Here is a 24,817-nt window from a genome sequence, read left to right on the forward strand (position 1 = left end):
CAGCACCCGGGGTGTCCCAGCTCTGATCTCCAGCCCAAAGCCGCTCCAGCAGCCCTGTTCTCCTGCCAGAAGCCCAGCAGGCATCCCCTATCCCTGCTGAGAGATAAGGACACAGCAGGGGATGAGGAATTCAAACTGCAGACACCCACTGTTATCCCAGGATCACTTTGGGGGCTCCCAGTGTTGCCTCTTGTGCAGGGAAACTAAGGCAGGAAGCAGGAGCAATGGCTCAAGCTGACCCCATGGCTGCCGAGCGATACAGGATGGGGACATCTCCCCGTGGTGTGGCTGATGGTGCTGACCCCAACCCCACCATGGGATGCCGAGCCTGGAGGGGATGGATGGAGGCACATCCAGGCTTTTAGAGGGTATAAAACACAACCTATGTTTTGTGTTCCCATTGACCACATACATACACATTCTGTTTCTGATTCCAGCACAGTAAAAGGCAGCAGGTGCCTTGTGAAGGGTGTGTTGACGGGGGCAGAGGAGCCACGAGCTGTTTCTGCCCCATTAGGCCCCCCTGATGTTTACCAGCAAAGCTCTGTTCCCGGTACAACCGTCCTGACAATGCCCTGAGCACAGTCAAGACTTCATTCCAGGAAAAGGTTTTTCGACTGGAATAGTTTGTGCGAGGGTAAAGCAGCCCGGACAAAAACACCCTTCTGCAGACGGAGCAGGACTCCTGCCAGCCCCGAGACAGGGGAATGTTTTTCACCCATCTTGCTGCTCCTGCAGAGAAAACATGACACATGCGAGCAGGGCTGGGCGAACCCGGCACGACAAATGAACTGGAAGTCCCTGAGCCATCCGGCAGCAGCAGCAGCACGCAGGGGCCCGCGCTCCCTTTGCTGCTCGCAGCCCGCCCTGTTTTCCAGTTCCAAGCTGATTTATGCCCACTAAGAGGACGTTTGCTCTGCTTCGCTCTGGTTTACAGAGCACTCATGCGCTGGGTGCAGCAGCCCCGGGATGAAGAAGCATGTCCCGGTGCGAGCCGCTGCCACAAGGGACCCATAATGGGTGTTCTGGCTGAGCCACAGCCAAACCCTCCACAAACCCAAGCTGCAGCAGGAGAAATCCCCCCCCAGAGTGAGCAAACAAGATGGGAAAAGGGGATTTTACAGCAGAGCTGGGAAGCCCTGGGTTGGAGAGGCTGCAGCTTCCAGCTCTGTCCCTCCCATGGGGCCCCTGTTGCTTCCTAAAGCCTTATTGCACTTGGAAAGCCCAAAGGGAAGGAATGAGAAGGTGAAGCAGAGACAGATGCAAAGTCCTGACAAGAAATACCAAGGAGTAAATCGCTTCTGTTTGTTCATGCCACAGATATTTGCATTCTTATTTCTCCCCTGGAGGCACAAACCTCTTTTGTTGCCCCACAACCACTTGCACTGTCCCTGCCAGGAAGAATTACAGCCTGGGGAGGGCGACCCATTCCCTTATATAACGGGGTATTGGTTCCTGGAGGCCAGGCAAGGTGCTCGCCCTTCATCTGCAGCCCTGAAAGGCATAACCCATGGGAGGATGGGGTTTCCTGCAGGATGGGGCGATATGAGGCTCCCTAAAGGCGCAGTGTCCATTGCTCCCCATGGATTTAAGCTGGTTTAGGATGGGACTGCAAGGGGTGAAGCTGCTGAAACCTCGCTGCGAGGATGAGGGAGGCACTGGCTGCTGGACCAGCTTTGCTATGAGGAAGCTCCCAGGATAGAGCAAAAGCCATCAGTGACTTGTCAGCAGTCTGCAGTTCTGTGCCTACTGCCCTCACCTGCGCTGCCACACCAGCACTTGCACCGTGACAAAGAAGGAAACCAAGAGAAGGGCCTTGTGCCAAATCAAACACAGCAGCCCTGTATATGCGAGGCATCAAAGAACAGTTTAACCTGGGTAGTTTATCCAGGGCTATAAACCAGAACCCTCCGGTTCCGCTTTAACCCAGCAAAGGGCAGGGATGTTATGGGAGCCCTCTGATATGACCTGTGGGCTCCCAAACCTCACTGGCATCATCCACCCATGCTCAGCACATTGAGGCCAGCACTGGGATGCAGCCATAGCAGTGAGCTAGGAAACAGCACTGCTCATTTTTTCCTCTTATTTACTGATTTCAGGGGAATTTAGGGGAAACCCTAAGCACTCACTGCTTTAGTCCCAGCCGCTGTACAGGGCACTGGATCCCTGCCCTGTGCTCTCCATGCCACATGTCTGCCCCAACACTTCCTTCCTCCCATCCATATAGGTGCTGAGTCGCCTGCTTCCAGTTTGAACCATAAATTAGGCTCCTTATACAAGGGACATGTTTTCCCTTAAAATCTCAACATGTGCTGCCCATGACACCAGAGACTGGATGTTACAAGCTCAGAACTGGCACTCAGGACCTCACCGTGTGCTCAGCCCCATCCCATCAGCTCCCATCCCATCCCAGCACCTTGCACAGCAAACAGGATGGCATCTGCCTGCTTTGTTGTGAGCCTGGGATGCTCCTGGAACTGCATCCCTTGTGGGCGCACAGATCACAGCCATGCTGCCCAAAGGGGACAGGTAATGCAGACATATTCCTTGCAGCCCAGCTTGCACAATCTCATCCCTTATCCCTTTCCCACTGGGAGATGGAGGCCTTTTCTGCCTTTGGAATAATCCCCCCACAGAAGTGCCAGATAAGATCCGTTTGCACAGGCTGCTGGGACATCCAGCCTAGGTTATGCTTTGCCTAGAAAGCTTGGACCAGCTGATCTCTGAGGTCCTTTCCTTCCCACCTGCAATTCCACGCTCCCGCAAACAAAAGCCTCCAAACTTCAGCACCAAAACGGAGCGACTCCGAAATCCCAACCCGGGGCTGCGGGGGCGGCGGGTCGGGAACCGCCATGGGGGGGACCCAAACCCGCACACCAGGACCGCGCTCCCCCCACCCCGCTTGTGACGCTCCCGCTGTGCCCCGAACCGGCGGAGCCCCGCAGCGCCCGGGGCAGGGGGGGGGGGACCGGGACCGGTGCCGCTGGGGCAGGTGCCGGGTGTCCGTGCCCGTGCGGGGCGGGCCGGGGGGGGGCCGGTCCGTTCCCCGCCGCCAGCACCGCCCCTCGGCCGCACACGCGGTGCCGGCGCCGCCGCTGGGGCGATCCGGGCCCGGCGCGCACATGGCGCTGCGGAGCCGCCGGCGGAGACCGGCTCCAGCCGGTATATAAGGGCTGGGAGCGAGCGCAGAGCAGCCGCCGCCGCGGGCAGCGGGAGCAACAGCGGCCGCAGGCCGGCGGGCAGCGGGGTCGCCTCCTCTCGCCGCCCGCCCGCCCGGGCCATGGGCAGCCCCTAACCCCGCCGCAGCACCCAGCGCCGCCGGTGAGTGGGGTCCCGCCGGGGGCCTCCGGGGAGGGAGGCGGGGTGGGGGGGGCTTTGTCTGCCTGCATTAACAAATAGGCTTTTTTATTACCTTTTCCACCTCCCTTTTTGCTTTTCTCCCTTCTCCCCACCTCCCGTTTCCCGCATCCCTTTATTTTTAGCCGGCGGCCCCGAGCAGCCGGTGCGGCGGTGGCGATGCAGAAATCAGGTCTGAAATGTTCGGAAAGTGATGCAGGGAAGGAAGGGGGGGCGGCGCGCCGGGCCCCTCCGCGCTGGGTTTTCCATCTCTAATTTCTTTCCCCATTCTATTTTCTGTTAATCCCTAAATGTACATGGTTTGTGTGAGGTTTGTGGTGGGGATTTTTCTTCTCTGCTTTAAACACCGTGCTTCCTCCTACCCGAGCCTCCCCCCGTTCCCCGTGCAGTGACACAGGCATTCGCTGCAGCCCCGCTGCCTCCCCCGGGGGGCACCCAGGCACTTCCCACAAACTTCGGGCACACACCAGTGGTCCTCCTGGTGTGTGTCCCCCCCCCCCCTTTCCTCCTTAACCCAAGCACCAGAGCCGGGGCAGCGGCGGGATGCTGGAGCTCACGCCTCGCTCCATCCCGCACCGGTACCCCGCCACGGGCACCGTGCACCAGGCTTGAACCCGCTGGGTGCTGAGACCCCCTCCCCGGCTCCACTTAGGGGACCTCTTCGGGTGGGTCCCTACGCTCCCGTGGGGCCGCTCTCGGGTGGGTGCCTATGGGGACGCGCTCGCACTCGCCTGTTCCGCGGCGAGAAGTTGCCCCGTGGGATGCAGCGCTGCTTGAGCCGCACGGACACAAAGTGCCGATGATCCGGAGTGTAAAATGGAGGAGGGAAATGCCTGGTGCCTGCTGGGGCGGGGGACACGCAGGAGCCGCAGGTCCACGCGTGGCCGGGGACGGAGCTCACGATGCTCCCCCCCACCCCGGGGAGCCAGCGCGGCCGCTTGACCCCGGCTCTGTCCCTGTGTCCCACCCGCAGGGGCGGGGGTGCAGCGCAGAATGGGATGAGGGCATAGGATGCCCTCATCCATGGTCACAAGTGATGCGGAGCAGCACTGCAGAGATCCCCATGTCCTACCGGGTGAGCCCCTCCAGCCCTTAGTGCATCCCCTTGCTCCTGCTCTTGGGGGTCCAGTGACCCCAAGGGCTGAAGGGGACAGCACAGGGAGCTGGTGGCCGAGGAGGTGTCCACACCCCTGTTGTGAGGTTACAGCACTGTGGGGAGCTGGGGATTGGCAGCTCCAGAGCTGCCACAGCAACTGAGGGTACCCCAATACCATGAGCAGCAGCTCGGTGGGTGCAGGATGCTGCAGGGTATGATGGTGGGTTATGTCACTGACCAACCCCATGGCAAACGGGTGCTATCGGGGTGTCACCATCCATCCCAGCCCAGGCACAGGATGCAGTGGGGAGGACGGGTGCTCCTAGCGAGCTCCTGCAGCTCCACCAGCCCACGCTGGGTCCCGTGGTGGATCTTTCATGAACTGCATCCATCCACCCCCATGCACTGAAGTACAGACGACAGCTCCCGGGTGCTGGGATTTGCTGATGGGAACAGCTCGGCAGGGTGCTGAGCAGAGTTTCTGGTCCTGGGCTCGAAAGGCACTGGTGAAAACGAGCCTATGGGGTGACAAAGGCTGAAACTTCACCCCAACACCTGCATTTAATCCCTTGGCAGCACAGGGACCTGCCTTAGGGATGTCACAGCTGCTAGGCCATGCCTCTTCCAGCAAAATCCATCTTAAAACTGATGCCTGACTCTTTCTCCCCTCTTTTCCAGATCAAAAATGACTGTCAAAGCTGTAAAAATGGGGTGCACGGCCCCAAATGTCTATTCTAAAGTGCCTGACGGAGGATGGGGTTGGACAGTTGCTTTTGCTTTCTTCTTTGTGGAAGCTCTCACGTACGGCATTATAAAATCATTCGGCGTCTTCTTTAACGACCTGATGGAAAGCTTTGACGAAACCAACAGCAGGATATCCTGGATAATATCCATCTGTGTGTTTGTGCAGACCTTCACAGGTAAGAGTGGCAGGCATCCAGCACGGGTGCAAGGGGCAGCTGTAGTGCTGACTCATCAGACAAGGACCTGGTACCGGTGACTTTGGTGTCTCTAATGGCTCTGTTATAAATAACAGCCATAAAGTACAGAGCTTTGTGCTCCTGGAATAACAAGAAATGTCTGCCTCAGCCCAGCCATACCTTTGAGCCCCAACTTGTCCTTCTGCATGGTACAGGGACATGGTTCATGTTGCTGAGCCTGGCGTGGCCATTCAGCAAGGGTAAAAACAAGAGTTTTAAGACCTAACTCCATAGTGAAAAAGGGCTGGAAATACCTTAAGCCTCACTGAAATCCACTGCTGTCTGTGGATGTTGCTGCAGGTTTGTCCCCTGCACCCTTTCTAGTCTTTGCTGATCATTTATCAGCACATCTGAACACTGTGCGGTGCTCGAGGGATGGCTCCAGGGTGATGGTCTGCTCTGTGAGGCCAGCTAGCAGGGGAGGTGGCATGTCATGGAGATGTGGGCAGGGGTATGAGCAGATTGTAGCTGAGGTTGCTGATGGGTGCTGACCATGTCTCTTTTCCTCTCCTTCCATCCAGCTCCTCTGTCAACGGTCCTCAGCAATCGCTTCGGTCACCGCTTGGTGGTGATGGCCGGGGGGGTGCTGATCAGCACTGGCATGGTCATTGCCTCCTTCGCCCGCTCTGTTGTGGACATGTACATCACCATCGGCATCATCTCTGGTGAGTTGTCCTATTCCTGCACCTCCGAACCCTTCACTCTCCTCTGGCTTCCTGCAAAGTGTAGCTCTGGCCATGGAGGGGTTTTACTTCCCACAACATGGGGAGTGCTGACCCTCCTGAGCTGCTCTTACTCTCCTGTCCAAGGTGATGACCTGGGCTCAAGGCTTGGTCTTGTACCCGGTCTCACCCTGGGGACCACCTTGGGACTCCGTCCTGCACCTGTACCGATTGCTTGTGCTTGACCGGGGAGATGAACACTGTTCATGGGGTCAAATCCTCCAACCTCTCCTTTGATTCTGTGTTTTTCCTGATACTTTTCCCCTTCTCCAGTCTATCCTGGGTGTCCTGCTCACATCTGTGGCCCGCAGCTTGCCTCGCTTAGGGGATCAATTACTCTTTAAGCAGATGAGGTCCTCCAAATGGACCCCGCTGGCTGTTTGGGAACAGAAGGCATGAGCTGGGCGGTTGGGTCTCTTGTTTTGCTTTTCCTTTCTTTCTTCTTCTTTTTTCTTTCCCCCCTATCCAGTTTAAAAGAAAATAACATTGTGGTTTCCCCAATGATTTTCTTCCAGGGTGACTTGCTGAGTTGGCCGAAATGATACTGTAATCTCGCCACTGGGAAAGCTGACTTAACGTGTTCTCGCATCGGTGTTTCCCCCCTCCCTTACTTGTTGTTATGGCAATTTTTGGCATTTATTCACAGGCCTCGGATACTGCCTCTCTTTCCTCCCGACTGTCACCATTTTATCACAGTATTTTGACAAAAGGCGTTCGCTGGTCACAGCGGTGGCATCCACAGGGGAATGTTTCGCTGTCTTCTCCTTTGCACCAGGTACAGTGCCTAAATGCTGTGTGTCCATGCCTAAAGCCCAGTGCTGCTCCAATCCTTTTCCCAAGCAAATAGAAGCCAATTGAGACCAACTTGGTGCTCATGCGCTGCTAAAGTCCACAGGTGGTTGCTCACATGCCCTGCAAACAGGGCTACAAGTAATCCTAGAGACTGGTCTCACCATGCCCAAGCCCCCCCAGCACGACGTGTGCCAGAGCAGGACGTGCCTTGCTGATACACAGCCTGCCCGGTTCCCTATATAGATCTAGCAGGCTAAAAATAAGACCGAGAAACTTCAGCTATTTAAAACATACACAGTACACATAACTGTTCCTAAAGGTTAGTGAGCCTCTGCTCAGCATGAGCTGCTCCAGCCTTCTGGGGACCTGTGCCCAGGCACCATGTCCCTGTCTCTGCAGTTCAGGTGGTCCTCTCCTGCGCACGCTTCCATTCAGCTAATAACCCATTGTAAAGCTGCCCTGATTGCAGATGAAGGCTTGTGATTATGCAGTAACACACACCTTTGAGTAGAGCTAAGAGACTTCCTCCAGTAGCTGGTTTCAGGGTGGGGTCAGTGAGAGAGGAAACTTTACTGCTGAGTTTGCTCTCATTCACTAAAAATAACACCACCTTCGTCCTTGCGCATCCCAAACTCACAGGGACCTCACAAGTGGTTACCTAGAGGGTGGCTTCTGCTAGCCAGATGTTAGAGGTGGTTTCTGGCTCTTTGCTGCAGCTGATGGGAGGAACATGGGTGCCAGACCCCTGGGTGGCCCTGGGCAGGATGGACCAGGAGGGACCCTGCTCAGCCTCCATGAGAGCTGAGGTCCTGGGGACAATCTGGTGATGAAGCTCCAGTTCAAATAGCTCCTTGGTGTAACTCCATGTTCTTCTACTTACACTTTCTTCTTCTTCTGCCCTCTTTCCTCAGCAATTACTGCTCTGAAGGAGCAGATAGGCTGGAGATACAGCCTCCTTTCTGTCGGGGTGCTGCAGCTGAGCATCGTCATCTGCGGGTCGCTCCTGCGACCCATCATCATCCAAGAGCAAGAAGAAGTGAAAGCACAGCCTCCAGAAGAGCCCACGGAGACCAAGTACATGCTTGAAAACGAGCAAACACGCACCTCAATAGAGTCCATAGACTCAGGAGTCGAAATAACTACCTCACCCAGCAATGTGCCTGGAAAAACCAAAGCAGAGCCGAAAAGTGAAGAACCAAAGGAACACGTGCAGATACTTGCTGAAAATAACAGCACCCCTCCAGAACCAAAAACCAAACTACTGGACTTTTCTGTGATGAGAGACTATAGCTTTATCTGTTATGCATTCTTTGGCCTGTTTGCTACCCTGGGCTTCTTTGCTCCTTCCCTCTACATCATTCCCTTGAGTCTCAGCCTTGGCATCGGCAAAGACCACTCTGCATACATACTGTCGGCCATGGCGATTGCAGAGGTCTTTGGAAGAATCTCAGCGGGCTGGGTCCTCAACAAGAAGCCCATCCGCAAGATCTACATCGAACTCATCTGTGTTGTCCTGCTGTCTGTAGCGTTGTTTGCCTTCCCTTTTGCCTCCGAGTTCTGGGGCTTGATGACATGTAGCATATTCTTCGGGTTCATGCTCGGAACGGTAGCGGGCACGCATATTCCCCTCCTGGCAGAAGACGACGTGGTTGGCATCGAGAAGATGTCCTCTGCGGCTGGTGTCTATGTCTTCATTCAAAGCTTAGCTGGGTTGGCTGGACCACCCCTTGCAGGTAACTCTAAAACTCATGTTAATTTGGGGTTTGGGGTGTGGTTTTTGGCATGCTGTTGGTGCTGATCTGTCTAGAAAGTGTTCTGGCAGCGCTAATCATAGTACTCGCCTAAAAGCCCTGCAACTAGTATTAGGAGACTCTCAGAGCCAGAAGACTACTGCAATGCAGCTCTGCAGAGTCCCACAGATGAGGCGGTCTCCACTGAGGAACCTCAGAGTGAAGGAAAATACTGCAGTGCTCCCCTGATCCTGCCGGAAAACTAAACCTGGCATCACTTCAGGCTCTAGAGAGTGGCAGAAACTAATCTCTTCCACTGTGCATGTGTTTCTGCCATAGACTGCAGAAAGGTGAAGTCTCTGGCATAATAAATAGATGCATTTCATGCCCAGAGGCTTCTGACTCGCCTGAAGATGACACTATGCACCCCTGAACACTGTGTTTTACTTCTTTTAAGGTAGCATCTGTTTGTCATAGAGTAGCATTGATTGCAGATAAAATGATGCAGTGGTACCCGGATTAAAGTGGTACCCAGATTAAAAACCCTGTGGGAAGCACGGATGGGCATGGGAGAGGGGAGTCACCTGTGGCTAACTGCTGTCAATGTGTCTCTATAGGTGTCATAGTGGATACAACACAGAACTACAGCTCAGCCTTTTACTCCTGTGCTGCTGGCATGGTCCTGGGCGCCGTGTTCCTGTCCCTGGTGAGACCGTGCAAGGTTGGGCTGTGCCACTGCTCACAGCGGGGCGCGGAGGAGAGCGCGGTGGGGGCTGCTCCAGACTTACCCGATGACTTTATAGACATGGATATTGGAAGAGGTGAAAATTCGGGAAAAGGTGAAAATTCAGGAAAAGGGGAAAATTCAGGAAAAGGTGAAAATTCAGGAAAAGGCTCTGACAGCGTGGTCTAAACACACACCCCACACCCCCGTCCCTTCTCCACCTAAATCTACCCGGCGCAAGACTGGGGAAGATGTCAGCTCTGCTCCACGTTTTAAAGCTCCATTCTAAAGGGAATGTGAAATTTTAAATGTGAACAGTTGCTACCAACAACTTCTTATTTTATTTTTTTTTAATGATTAGGAAGAACTTTTTTAACCAACAATGGAAAGCTCCATAGAAAATACTGATAGCCACATCCAATAACTTGTGTCTAGCATGAAGATGTGATGCACACTCCTGCTTTCCTGATAACAAGCATAGGTAAAGGTTCAACTGACCCCAGAGAAACTGAGAACAACAGCAGAAGCAGCTCAGCCTCTGACTGTCCTCAACCATCCCCTACCACAGATTCCAAGCAAATATGACACCTATGGCATGAACTGGAGACAAGCATTTCATACACCACCAATAGCCAAGTCAATCTTCTTGTAGAAGAATGAGGACTCATGTTTTAGGTTGGAGGAGGCTAGGCTAGAGAGCTGACCTAGTAGAAACCATTGTTAATGTTCTTAACTTGAACGTCACAAATGCTGGGAAATCAGAGGCTCCGTATGTCTTTATGGCCAGTTATTACTGCACGTCTTAATCACAAGATAATTTTTCTTCTCCTGATTGGTATCCTTAGAACTGTTTCTTTTTTTTTCTGTTGACAGTCAGCTCTGATGTACTGTTTCTAATTTAATTAGTATTTATTAATTTATTCTAAGATTGCTAAAGGAGGTTAGCTTAAATAAGGGGAGAGGAAAAATCATCTTCTGCAGATCGGAAAGCTGTCTTTACATCACCCTCTTCAACACCTATCTTGTAATGCTAGCTTGTGAAATTGTTAGGAACCTTACAGCATAGAGTGTAGCTGTTTTGAATAGGTAGGTCTTAGGTAACCCAGTTGTTATTTAGAAAGGAAAAAAAAACCCAATAATAAACCGCAGATCCAGCATCTCTTTCCGTCAGGCCTCAGCTGGTGTCACTGGACCTAGCTCTGCTGCTGTCACCAGCCCACCCCACAGGGAGGGTTGGGCTCAGTATGTCTTAATGTACCCAAAACCTTCGCTTACACGTGCACAAGGAGCTCTCTGCCTCATCACACATGAATGTGGAACATCCCCTTGATACCCAGCCCCTGGCAGTCTGCTCCCCACATTGCCAGCCATGGGGCATGTACCCCCTGCTCCCCAAAGTTAGCAGGATCCCTTTTTTTGCTCCAGTAAAATGAACCAGAGTCTGTGCACACAGAAGGCATGAGCGGAATAGTAAAAGACAACATCCTAGCTCTTCATTTAGTCTTAATGGGAGAGATTCCTACTCATGGTGACACAAGCTTGCTTACCCCACCTATATGCATCTTAACGCCTCTTAAGCAACTCAGGGGGACAAATAAAACAAGTCTGGTTTGGTTTGGAAGGCAAACCAAATCAACATCTCTGTGTATTTCAGTGGAAGTGGCATCATGCATTAACTGCTACGCTGACCTGTCTGTGTTTTACCAGCCATAGAAATGGGGGACAATCTGTTAAAAAAAGATTCAAAAAAAAGATTAAAAAAAAAAAACAAACAGGAATCTCACCCCCTCTTTTTGGGAAGGTGCTTGATGTGTTTTTTGTGTCTTAGATGTCCCAAAACCCAAGAAACAGGCACTCTTGCAACCAAGTGGCTAGAGCAATCCATCCTCACTGCCCGAGACCCGCGGTCTCGCATCCTTCCTCTGCCTCAGCACTTTATCACGGCCAGCAGAACCTCGCTGCGATGCACCCAGGACTGGAAGACCCCTTACAGAGAACTGAGAGTTTTGTGAATCAGTGAGTAAATGAACAAGTCACAACCGTCGCATTAAGATGTACTTTTTATTTATTGTTAATTTATGATGACTTCAAGCATTTTGGTAAATGTTCTGTAGACTCTTAATTGTGAGATTATGGAAGTCTTTTGTGATACGAGACCTCACTACAGCACTTTGCTATTACACCTCTGCTTGGAAGTGGAACAAGGCCTCCAGGTTTTGTGTGTGTGTGGATGCTCCCCGTTCGGCAGATTGGCGAGGTTCTACTGTAATGTTCTCTTTGTTTTCTACAACCGTTTCCAATACAGATCAAATGATACATCTGTCACTGACCTCACGTTTCTGTTCCTGTCTGTGTAGCGGCACGAGCAGGGGAGCGTGTGAGTATGTGTGTGTGCGGGCACAGAAGACCCAGAAGCAGGCTTTAATGCGTTCAAAGCAGGACTTACTGATGTGTTTGTAACCTAGTGGACTCTGGAACTATTCTAAAACACTGAGTTTTGCAATAAACTTGTTCTTTTTTTTTTTCCTTTTCCTTTTTTTTTTTTAATAAAGAAAATGAAGAAACTTTCCTGCTTTCCTCCTCTCCATCCCTAGCACAAGGCCTGGCAGCATGGCCATCACATGCCATTTCCTCAGCCTGCAGCAGCCTGTTTGCCCTGTGAATTGGGCAATCCTGTGTTCTGCTAAAGAAGATCAGGGCTGACCTCGAGGGTGCTCTTGTAAAGCCCTTACCCGGGGAGCCCTGATTAGAAGGAGCCTTTTCTCCTCCTGGATTGGTGGCACTGGGGAGCGTTACCCTCGTGCCTTCGAGAAGCACGCAATCATGTCATTATTTTATCATCTCTCAATTGCAGCATACTTTCTCCATGCCAGGCTGGGCAGCTCATGTAGCACAAATTAAGCCACTAAATACCAGGATAGTTGCACTAAAAGGCAATTTTCTCTCCCTCAAGCCTTATTTCTTTTTTAGCCAGATGAAACACGCCCTTTCCCCCTTAGCCCCTAACTCTCACCATCACCAAACCCTATCAGGAGTAGCTGCCACCCTTAATTCCAACTATCAGTACTTCTATTTACAAAGGAACCACTTACTGAAGAAATCATCATGCCAATGATACACATTAAGTGCAATCTGTTCTCATTCTGGTTGCAAAAGTCCTAGAGCAGAGGTGATCATCGCGCATGCAGACCTAATGCAAGTACCAAAGTCCTGGGAAGCTAATCTGCCTCCATGTTTTACTCTGGCTCGATTACAGCAGTGAACAAACACTGTTTCCAACAGCTTCCTCAAAAACAACCCCTTCAAAAGGCATTACAAAGGCTGAACAGAACTCACTTAAATAAAAGCACATCAAACTGTAGCCCTTTCAGTTGTCTCCTTGCACAGATTGGAGTCATTTTCCCCACCTGGTTTAAGTTAATTGCCCACATCCTCCTCTTACCCTGGCACAAAGGCTTTAAGGGCAGAATAACATAGGATAAGCCCCATTTTATTCAGCAGCATTCCGTATGTACTTTGCAGCAGTAAATAAGAGGACAGCACGGGCAGAACTGCAAGCGTCAGGATAAAAGGGGTTGTACAAACTCTTGCAGTCAATGAGGCCAGTGCCAGCCAAATGTAAATAAAGGAAATTACACAAGGTCAGCTTGCAGGAGGACAAAAAGCTCCGACTGTAGGTATGGGGAGCAGAAAGGAAGCTGTCCAGGGGGGTTGTTTGTTGCTTTGGGGGTCTTTAAAAGCAACAAAGCCATTTTTCCAGTTGAAATTCAAAGGAAGGGCAACCCCTTGTGCTTCTTCACTTGCTTTAGATAAGCTGACACCAGGTACTTAAAGGGACAAATGAAGGTTTAAAAATAGCTGAACTGCCTTTGGAATGAAAGTGAAGTAGGTGCTTACAAAACAGCTCCGATGTTTTAATGCTTCCCTTCAGATGTTACTTGTTAGCATCTGAGATCATCATGTTCCAGCTGCCCGTAGTAAACATGACCTGGATTTTCAGTGATGCAAGCCCAAGCTGCAGCCTTCCTTCCTCCCTCTCTGGACCACATCTTAAAGATGCCCCATAGATTGGGTTAAAGATCCCTTTAACTCCTGGCTTGGTTTGAAGGCAGAGAGAGAAAGCACTGCTGCCCAGAGGAGCTATGTTGTACTTGGTGTCCACACTAAGAGACAGGACCCCTGGTTCCCAATTGGATACACCACCGGCAGCACAGGGAAAGGCTCCCAAGCATCCCAAGATGCCATCAGTCCAAGAAGCTGTAGATATGTCTGTAGATATGACGCACGTGTGCTTCCCACTGATCCAGGAGACCTCTGGGAATCCTGGCAGCAAATCACAGTTTTCCCCTCCCTGTTTTCACTCACACGGACTTTTACTTGCAGGGTTTGCACATCTGTGGCTGCACCAGCATAAAGCGAATTGCAGCAATCCATGTCATAAATCAAATGCAATCCCCCTCCCTCCTTCCTACTGCAGTTGTCAAGCTCCAGTTACAACAATTTGTGGTAAAGTATTACTCACCAGCACTTTGGCCCGTGTGAGCAGCTCTGACTCTGTAAAGACAGCCCCTTAAATCACTACTTTGTCACAGAAGCCACAAGCATAACCAAAAGACTTATTACACGCAGACATTATGAGAATAAGGCCGGGGAGACAATAGTTCCCCTCGCTTCCTTTTTGTCAAAGCTTTCATTAATGTTGTGAATGTCTTTTTCTACTTTACCCACTGCCAGCTGCTTGCCACAGCCAGCCTGTGGCAGAGGAACACCCCAAAGAGCAGCAAAACAGAGCTGAGTGGTGGCAAACTGGGGCGCGCAGCATCACCCTGTGCTCCTGCTTCAGCGACCTGCGCTCCCCAGTGATGCTGGTACCCCCCGTCCTGCCTCCCCGCTCTGCTGATTCACTTGCATCTCCATCAGCTTGTGCTTGTGCTATGGAAAGTTATCAAATTTAGGCCTTTTAAGCACTTCAAACCCATCAAAGCTTTTGTGTTTTGCTGTTGATTGCATTGCTGTTGGATGGGGGTTTTTAGATGTTGCAAAATGAGATAAAGACCCAAAATGTGAAGAATTTCTGCCTAGGATCCAATCTAAATCTCTGATTCTAACACCACCTCTTGGCCAAACCTGCTGCTGAAGCCTTTCATCCACTCCCAGTCATCAAACTTGACCCAAGTTACCCAAACCCCTCTCCTCACAGGTTTGCATCCCCGCTTCTCTCTGTCGGTGGTGACTTAGGGACACCTCAACACGTGTGACCACTTCTACTTAAGATGCAGCATCACAGACAGGACCTAGCACAGCAATTTCTGCACCCTGACATTCCCACATTCCCTCTGCTAGAGAATTCATTCAGGGGGTGGAACAAGGTTCTGGTTTGCACAGAGGAGAGAAGAGCAGGGCAGGGTGCCCTCCACATCCCAGCCTCACCGCAGGACTGGATGCAGGAGGACAGGATGCACCCCTATGGATGCAGGACAGGCTGCACCCTGCTGCTCCTCAAAAAGCAGTACCGTGGGACAGCCCCGCCTTTGATAACTACTGCACCGTGCACACCAGCAAACCGGACACCACAACACACGCATGGAGCTGCAGCCCGTGCCCTGCTTGGAGCTGAACCCCCGCAAGAAGCCAGCTCCTTCCCCTGCCCGCTGTGAAATCACTCCCTTCCCTCCTCCCGCTGCAGCCCAGCGCCTCCGGTTCCCCCTCCCTGCACCCAACAACCACCACCGAGCCCCCGGGGGCCCCAATCTCCCTCCCTCACGCACCCGGGGATGCAGCAACAGCGGCTTATCAGTGCCTGCCATGCGCAGCCACCGCGGGGCTATCGCGGGCTGCGAGCCTGCCGGGGCATGGGGCACCGCGAGGGAGAAGCCACCGCCATAGGGGACCCCCCCGGACACAGCGGGACGAGGCTGAAGCAAAGCCTGAGCACTCACGGGGCAGAGCGGCTGCCATGGCTCAGCCGTCACGGCGGGGTCCTGCTCCTCCCCATCCCGTGTCCGTCCAGGCAGAGGGGAGGAGCGCGGAGCCCATGCGAGCGGCTGTGCCATCCGCAGAGCACCCCGAGCCACCCCATGGGGCACGAAGGGGCTTCATCCCACCCGCGTGTCCCAGTGACACAGGAGCAATGAGCTCCCCGACCTCCTGCAAGCCCCTCACGTAACAGACTCGCGGCTATTCCCTTGCTGCTGGCAAAGCATGGCCGTGTCCTGCTCAAGCATCGGCTGCACAGAACCCACAGCCGGTTTTGTCTCTGGAAAGCCCTCAACTGGAACTTCAGTAACACTCATGTCCATCCTTGCCCGCACACAACTTCCCTGGGTAGCTCATGCAACTCCCCATGCTCTGCCAGCAGGACAATAACATGAGATCAACAGTACCTGGAAAGCAGCCTGCAGGCACAAAGGTGACTTTGCTGCTGCTTCTCCCTTCTGCTGCCTCCTGTCTCCACTGGTGAGGAGTCAGAGCCCTTCACAGCTTCTTCAAGTATCACAGTCAAAAGCCCTCAGAGAGGAGGAGATGGAAACCTCCCTCCACAACAGCAAGAGCAAGTCCTCATGCAAACACATTAACCAAATACTTAAATACAAAACCATGCTCAAGCTTCAGTTTGTAAATGGTTTCATTGAGGCCACCCCGATCCTCCCCAGATCTCCAGCAGCACCTTCACATCCCAGAGATCTCCACAGAATCCCAGCCTGGTTTGTGTTAAAGCTCATCCAGTTCCAACCCCTGCCACGGGCAGGGACACCTTCCACTAGAGCAGCTTGCTCCAAGCCCGTGTCCAACCTGGCCTTGAACACTGCCAGGGATGGGGCAGCCTCTTCAATCTCTTTTGCGCCTCTTTGCTTTATTCAGTCTCTTTTGCACATCTTTAAATGAGACACGAAATGTAACCTCATGTGTCCTCAAGGACCAGACTGATCTTGCAGCCAGACTGATGTGTTGTCTCTCCTTGGTTAAAAGTACCTTCAGCACAGCATAAAGGGCTGAACTGGTCAACTAACAATGTGTAAAGAGGAAACTGCACATAAACTGTGTATTACGGTAAATTCAATATTAATAATGAAGGAAACAACAGCAATAAACATCAAAATGTGTGAATCTATCTCAAAAGAGGAAGTTTTTACATATCTCCATAGAGGTGCACTCTGGTGGGTGCTTCCAACAGCAGGTAACTGACCCACTGCAGAGAAGATAATTGCTCACAGTGTGTGAGGAAGGGGCACAAAAGTAGATCCATGAAGCAACAATTAATCCTGAAAATTGTGCCCAGTGGGAACATTCCCCCATCAGCTGGATTTGGGGCTCAACTGGGATCAATTGGGATTTGGCACAAAGAAACACATTTACTAGCCCAGAGGAGGCAGCATCCTACCGGGGTGGTGTGAAGAGTAACGGAAACCCAACCAAATCCTGGCCACAGTGATTAAAAATGCCATCCTGGCTCAGGAAATTAAAGCACCAATTAAATCTGTGAGCCTGGTTTAAAGAGAGGAACGCGTAAATGACCTGGATTAAAGTTCAAGGCATCTCTGCTTGATCTTCATGCATTGCACTTAAGTGCAACCTATGCTGCGGGCAGACCCTGGTACCTGGGATTCTGGTTGAGGACAGCACACACTGCACCACATCACACTGTGTGCTCATGGACTGCCTCTCCCCATGTCATCCCAACACCCCAAATCCAAGCTGCTCATTCACTGTTCCCCCTTTTCACCTGCAAAACACCTTTTACTTATGCAATGGAACTCTAATTCCTGCAATTTCATTATTAATCCTATAAAATACCACTCATTCAATGGCACAAGCCATGGGACACAGCACACCCCTGGCTCTATTTAAGAAAGCAGCATTCAAGAGGGATGAAGACAAACATTCCTGGCTCCACGTAGCATCAGCACAGACCAAATACTGTAGCATCACGTTAGCAACCGGTGTCAGCCAAGAGATGATACAAACATGAGCTTTTCAGTGAAGAATTTTTAGTGCACTTGGTAGTTTCTTGTCAGACAGCATGTTTTCAAACAGCCCATAGGCAATGACAGCAAGTAACCCTTTAAATAATGACCTTTGCTGCATGTATTATATGTTCTGCTTGCATGCCTTAGTCCTGCAGCACATCAAGACACTTCAATAACCACCTGTGGCTCCCCTCGAATGCTCACAGTGAACATATTTGGGTTCCTGCCACTATTTCACTATCATCTTCATGCATGCCTTGATAGTGAGAAGTGAAAAGGAACTAGAGTTGAACCACTTTAATCTTCACATTGGAAGACTGAAGCAAAATCCTTCTCTCCCTCTCCACTGCATCCTGCTCCTTGTATGTAAACCAAGATGGTTCATACTGGTCAGAAGGGTTCCAACCCTGACCCATGTGAGCAGCAGAACCCTTCGGCTTGCCCCAGATCTCTGGTAGCACCTGCTTCTACTTAGCAAACCAAACAAACAGTTGCTAACCACAAGTGTAACTCTGTACCGCTGCCACTGCTTTGCACGTCTCAGACCACAGCTTCCTCTGGAACCCCTGACCTCGTGTGTCTGCTCGGGTTTTACGTCTGTGAGCCTGTAGGAAGATGAGACAAACAAGACAGGAGCTGCAGTATCTACAGCAACAGCTGAAACACAAACTAATGGGGGTTGTGAAACGCAGCCTGAGAGGAAGTGGAAGGCAGGCTGCACGGTGCTGGGGGGTAATCCAGGCTCTAACATGGGGTGATGGCTCACAGGGCACCCCAGTGTGGGACAGGCACACATCCAGCCAGGAATGCGCTGCCCAAGGACAAGGGTGGCCAGAAAGCTGCGCCGAGCATTCAGGTGGTAACACTTGACCCTCATCCCCAGGAGGCCTTGGGAATGGGGGATGCTGTAGGATTGGAGATGGGATTCCTGCATTCCTGAGTACTGGCTCCTGCAGGGCAGTGGGAAGCAACCGGACAGTGGTGCCGGCACATGGGTCACAGGCTCTTCCAGCTCTCCAGAACCAAGGCTGGAGACAGGGTGGAAAGAAAAGGTTGGGGGCTTGTGTGACTCTGATCCTACAGTTTTCTGTAATCACTCACACAGGGCAGAGAGGCAGAGGGTGTCTATAGGGTTCATCCAGGTGACTCACAGACACATAGAATGGTTTGGGTTGAAGGGACTTTAAAGCTCATCCAGTTTCAACCCGTGCAGAGTTGAAGGCAGGGACACCTTCCACTAGAGCAGCTTGCTTCAAGCCCCTGTGTCCAACCTGGCCTTGAGCACTGCCAGGGACTGGGCAGCCACAGCTTCTCTGGGCACCCTGTGCCAGCGCCTCAGCACCCCCACAGGGAAGAGCTTCTGCCTAAGAGCTCAGCTCAATCTCCCCTCTGGAAGGTTAAAGCCATTCCCCTTGTCCTGTCCTTACATGCCCTTGTAACAGATACATGCCTGGAGCCCCACATCATATCCCACAGCCATGGGTGCTGACAGACACCAGAAATACACCAAATTTCACACATCAGGAACTGATAAACAGCCGGTGTAAGGCCAAGTGTCCCTGTTTACATGGCCTCATCCCCCTCCACTCTACCCTGAGCACCGCAGGGTGGGCCGGGGCTCTCACCTGAGAAAGGACCTGAGAAACAGCTACAGAAACGGAGCAGCTGCGGGGGGGAGATGCCGCTGCTCTCCCCTCATCGCACACATAGGTCTCACCCGCGATGCTCTCCACGGGATGTGCTCCCAAAGCACTTCCCGATGGACAGAGCATCTTCCTGGTCCGTCCGTGTCCCCCCCGCCGCGGCATCCCCCGGCTGCGCGGCCCTTGCGCGCCCCCTGCCGGCCACGCACCGCCACTGGGGGCCCGGCCCACCGGAGACAGGGACCACCGGAGACAGGGACCACCGGGTGGATGCTCATCCACACAGGCTGTGGGAGCCACAGCAGAGCCCTTCCTCGGGGCTGTAATATTCCCACTTATTTCAGTTTTTAATGGATTTCAAATCTCTATCCATGTCTCAGCAGAAAAGCCACGTGTACTCGCTGCTAAATGGCATTTACAACATGCCCCCACTATAGGTGTGTGTAACTTTTTGCAATTCCTTAGAATTCCACTAATTTGTTACACTGATATTTGCATCTTAACCTTTAAATAAAAGAAAACAGAACTAGGCAGCAGCGGCCCAAACTAACGTGTAACAGCGAGACAGATGTTTGACGTAACTCCTGTACTGTTGGGAATCTCCTGTCTTCACAGATAAGGGCTTTTCTTCTTGCTTATTCCCATCACATCCAAGCAAGGTGTGTCCTTTCTATTCCCCTGCCAGAAGCAGCATTTCCCCAACACACCCAATAGATCTTTGGTGGGTTTATAAAACAAACAAAAGCTCTGATACTGCATGCTCATGTGATGCTTTTTGTGCTCAGATGCATTTACAAACACCATGAGGCTTGCTGGGAGAGACTGTTCAGACAGGAGTGTAGCCCATTGCTCCAACATAGGTACATCCATGTTCTGGTTTTCCCCCTCATTATATCATTACCCTCTCAAGCACTGCAAACAGACATACACCAAAGACAGGGATCCAGGGATTCCTGGGAAGCATTGCCGATGCGGTGGCAGAGATTGCATTTCAAACCTCCTGCTATGATCTGTCCTGTCTCCTTGTCCTGATGCAGGGTGTTATCTGCTGGACCCGATGCCGCTGAGCCAGCATGGATGCTATATTTAGCACTCAGATGTTCCTGGAATCCAGTCCCATGCTCATATCACGGCGCTGCTCCCTCTGCAGTGATTTGATCTCAAGCAAGCAGAGACAGCTCTGATGTTTCTGATGCTGTTCTGGGGCGCATTGTGGTGTTAATGCTGGCATGGGAACAGTTTGGGGCTCAAACAGAGTGGTGTGCAGTGATTAATTCTGCCACTTAAGTCAAACAAAGTATCAATGCCTTGCAGATCTGTTGTTTCTCTTACTAATAGGCTCAGCTCCACAGTATTTTCCATGAGTACTGCATCAGGAGCTCTTCCCAAGAGTCTGGGCTTACCCACAGACAGAAAGCCGGGGTGACAACCATGTCTGCACAAACAGAAATCCTATCTTGCCAGAATATGGAGGGAAAAATCAGCCTGTGCTAAAGAAAGGTGTGATCCAAAGAGCTCCAGCTATGGAAATGAGAATTTAAATGAGGATTCAGCAAGGAACTGTAAAATACTCGGTGTTGTTTCCTATGGCACTGCTGTGAAGCTGTTTGCAATGGCTTGGGACTGTTACAGAAGTGCATGTAGAGATGGGATGGGTGAAATCCTGCCATGAGTGGTACTGGAGGACCCTACACTGAACAACCCTCAGCAAGCAGATAAGGCAGAACTTTCCTCTGAGGACCTCAAGAGAGCTCTGCACTGACACACACCGTGCTGCATCTCTTGATCAGTGAATCACAGCCCAAGGCACTGGGGTGGAGGTGGATTTGTGTCACTCCAGGTATCTGAAAGAGCCCTGACCAAGTCTGGGCTGGTCACTCCAACAAACCTGGGGCACTGTTTCAGGCCAAGAGTTGCTCTCTGGAGGTGGTTTCCCCTCCCTATTGATCATAAATGGCCCTTGACACTGCCAGCTCCAAGAAACATTCCCTAACTCTCCCCGCCACCGCCCATGGAATCACTGACCTCCACAGGAGCCACAGCAGTAAGTGAAGGTGCCAGACCACATCCTCCACCTCTGCTCCCCTTACACTGGCACCATCACAGACATTTGTCTTGCTGCAAGCAAACCAGATGGGGTATGGAGACACGGGGTATGGAGACAGGGGTGGGAGCCTGGCTCCAGTGGAACTGGCTGTCCTCCAGATGCTTTCACATTGGATCCTGGCTGATGCAAAGGGGAAAATAAAGCCCTTCACCTTGTGTGCCTTAAGAGGGGAGCTACTTTGGCAATGAGTATTAAATAAGTAAAACCTCTCCATTATCTAATCAACCTGTCCAGGCAATTGGCTTTCGAAAGGAAGGAATCTTGCAACAGTGCCTATTGGTGCTTTGGCACAACAAGGGAACTTGCTGCTGATGCTGGTACACGTGAAGATGTTTCCTTTACCGCAGTGGCATCCCCAGATATATGACAGCAGAGGTAACTGTTGCCTGCTTTATTACCACTGCCATGAGAGGCAATGTTTCACTGGGAAAAAGAGTTTAGGATTTGCTACATGCTGGGAGAAATGATTTAGTGTATTTCATTTTGTGCATCTTATGGCTAAGACTGGCCATGGGAGACAAGCACACAATGGGAAGAGAGAGGCTGTGCTTTCTTGGCCTAATGATTCCATCTCTCCTCCAGTATTGCAGGAACAGTGAAAGGTTTCCTGCTGTGAGCAGGGCATCTCTGAACATCGCTGGCAGCACTCAAGGCCAGGTTGCATGGGGGTTGGAGCAACCTGCTCTAGTGGAAGGTGTCCCTGTCCATGGCAGGGGCTGCACCACATCTCCTACTGTTCTGCAGATGGGGATGAGGACTCTTTGTGGGTCATCTGCATGAATAAAAGAGGAAGTTTTCCCTCAATTCTAGGCAATTCTTAGCAAGTGACAGACATGATGTAAGCTTGCTGCGGCAGGCTTGCTCTGCTTGCTCCCCTGCAAATCCTGGTGTTAATAACTCTAAAAATGCTGGTTTCACTGAAGTTTTTCCATTTGCTTGTCAGGGAAAATGGAGGCTACAGCAGGAAACAGTCATCAGTTCACAGCTGCTCCCACCCTTACTTTAGACTAACATAAGAGAATCCAACTCATGAAGTGCAAAATACAAAGCACAGACAGACACTGCCTTTTCTTTCAATAAGAGCTGAAAACAAAGCACATCTCCCATGTAAAGACCGAGGGTGCAGAGAGAACTCAGAGCTGAACCTCACGTCAGGGCTGGTGACCACCCTGCTTAAGGTGAAAGCAATGCTCTAACGTGTGGTGAGCTGCTGGAGATGAGTTATTCACACTTGGTCTCATCCCACAGACATCATTTGCATGGTAAACAGTCAGCATGGAAACAGTCATTCATTGTCATCATTCAGAGAGCTGTCTGGAGGAAGGGTAAGGTTAAAAACATGTCCTTTCCACTACGGCTTCCCCTTTGAATCTGATAAGGGGTGGGTGGCTTGGTTCTGCGTAAGAGAAGTTGACTTATTCCATGCTGCAGGCAAAAGGAGAGTGAACAGAGGAGAGCACAGAGCATGCTATGTGGGGAAAAGCCATCCAAGGCTTGGCCTGGTGCTGGATAGGAGAGAACTGGAAACCAAGCAGGGATTCAGGCTCGAAGCATCAGTGTTTGTCACTGGGAGAAAGCCAATGGGGAAAGAAGTCAGCATCCTTTATCCACGCAAGATCCATGATCCATTATATTGAATATTGGAATAGGGAGTGGGGAACAGGATAGCAATGGATGCACAGGACCTTGTGCTTCCTCCTGCTCTGTAAGCCCTAAATCAATAAACACCACTGCACAGATCAGCATCATCTCACTGGGTCACCATGTTTCGACCCATCCAAGCAGAGTAATGGGATTTATTCACTTGCTGCACCCGCTGCAAACATGTTCCTGCCTCCTCCTCCCTGCCTGAGGAACAGCACACACAGACCTGCTGCCACAGCCAGTGCCAGGGAGCACACAGGCTTTAAACATTAACCTTTGCATGAGGCCGCAGGCACGGAAGCGGCTCCCAACAGCCTGCTCCACATCCAGGTTTGTCACATCCAGTGCTCACCAACTCATCAAACTCTTGGCTTCCTCTGCAGAGCCAGGCAGCGGCTCTGCTGGATGCACAGGCAGGGAGCATAGTGCTCCAGCTTCAGCACACATCTCCTTTCATAGGATCGTGGAATTGCAGAGTGGTTTGGGCTGGAAGGGAGCTCAGCACAGCTCCATTCCGCTTTCGTTCCCTTATGTCAGTTATTGTGTCACCAGCCAGTTACTCTAACAGGAAGGAAGAGGCTTGAAAACCCAACCTGAATGCAGCAGCACATGCAATGAGGTGTTCTGTTAAATCAAGAGCTTTGTGAATGTGAAGAAACTTCCTTGAAACTCGCTCACAGGAATCCTGGAACAGGCTCCCTCCCTGCCCATCCTTCAGCTCTCCACACTGCGTTATCATTGTCTGTGAGGTGCTGTGAAGGGTCCACCACCATTTACCCATTCCTAATGAGAGCTTTAGCCAACAAGAGCTTAACTAGAAACCCTGGTGAACCCTGATGCAATTACCCTTGTAATACTGGGCTGAAAAGCCCCAACCAAACACAACCTGTTAAGAGCACAGATGGTTTGTGCTGGAAAGGACCAGTACCGTGATACATCATTTACACAGTTCTGGCCACTTACGCAACACCACACACAAGGGGCATCAATATTTTAGACACTGAGTGCCAAACTGGTTGTGAGATGCAAGTCAGCAATTTCCTTTTGCCTCTCTACTGCAGAAAGCAAATCAGGTGGAGCCCTTTAGCAAAGAGCTGAAGAGTCCAGATTTAGTACATAATGTATGTGAAACGCAAGCTGCGGCAGGAGCAATCCCTGCTCTTTGCCAGCCAGCAGTCACTTGGCTGCCTCTATTGAAAACAATGTCATAATACCAAGTGAGGCTGTATATGTTTATTCATCATCAGTAATTTTTGTACACAAGGCAAATATTAATAGCTGAAAGGCAACACTTTGAGGGTATGTACAGAGCAATGTACAAGCGAGTGTAAGAGGTGTGAAACTATTCAATTTAACCGTCTTATAAAAAAAGGAAGTGATGCTTTTCTCTAAGACCTCCCTTAGAAATAACTTATTGCCAATCTGAACCTAAAGCAAGGAGAAAACCAACAACGAAAAAACCCAATTTACAATAAAAAGTAGTCCCTGGAAAGTTTATCAAAAGTTAAAACATATAAAATTGTAAGCCACAAACATTTATACAAAGCTAATACAAATCCGGGGTTTGTTAAAGATCTATGAGGTTGTTATAAAAGGAGTTTTTACAGAAAGGCTTCACGTCAGGTAAGCTCTCACTGCTACTGGAAGCGCAGGAAAGCGCATTTAAATAGTCTGCAATTCCACTTCTGTTCAAGTACAAGGCAAAGAAATTGCAAAATGGCACTGGATTGCAATGCTGTGTAATTCAAAACCAAACTATGTTACTGGTACCATCAAACAGACCTGTAAAGTTAACTGGGGAACCATTGGGTATGACATGAAACGTCTGATCCATCTGGAACAGGAACTGTTGGAAATGAACCTTCTGCAACCGTCCTGAAAGAGGAATACCCAGAGGAGTGTTCCAATGGCCAAGGGACATGCTGAACATCCTTGGTTCCAAGGCATTCAGCAGGGAGGTGCTCCCCAACATGGAGCAGACACAGCAGGACCAACCTATCTGGGACTGATCATGAGTATGATGATGAGCCAAGTGTCATGAAGCTTGAAGCACCC

The 24,817-nt window shown here is 51.1% G+C and overlaps 2 protein-coding genes across 3 annotated transcripts in view; one reads left to right on the forward strand and one right to left on the reverse strand.

Moving 5' to 3' along the window:
* ARSG (arylsulfatase G) overlaps positions 1 to 15,769 on the reverse strand; it is a 36,201-nt gene extending 20,432 nt beyond the window's left edge. Inside the window, exon 1 of one of the 2 annotated variants that reach the window (XM_062612580.1) lies at positions 15,341 to 15,769. The gene's annotated coding sequence lies outside the window, so the exon portion shown is untranslated. Of the gene's footprint in view, positions 1 to 3,452; positions 3,854 to 15,340 lie in introns of those variants that run through there. The other variant, XM_062612581.1, reaches the window with a different exon arrangement.
* SLC16A6 (solute carrier family 16 member 6) lies at positions 3,081 to 11,926 on the forward strand. Its single transcript, XM_062612579.1, has 6 exons — positions 3,081 to 3,321; positions 5,132 to 5,373; positions 5,955 to 6,098; positions 6,802 to 6,930; positions 7,859 to 8,680; positions 9,295 to 11,926. Exons 2-6 carry the CDS (start codon positions 5,139 to 5,141, stop codon positions 9,588 to 9,590), a joined length of 1,626 nt encoding a protein of 541 aa, XP_062468563.1. The 5' UTR covers positions 3,081 to 3,321; positions 5,132 to 5,138; the 3' UTR covers positions 9,591 to 11,926.
* Positions 15,770 to 24,817: the final 9,048 nt, after the last annotated feature.

This window comes from Pezoporus occidentalis, unplaced genomic scaffold (genome assembly GCF_034315485.1).
Source record: "Pezoporus occidentalis ecotype Australia unplaced genomic scaffold, CSIRO_AGI_Poc_V1 ctg160, whole genome shotgun sequence".
In the NCBI taxonomy this organism is placed as follows: Eukaryota; Metazoa; Chordata; class Aves; order Psittaciformes; family Psittacidae; genus Pezoporus; species Pezoporus occidentalis.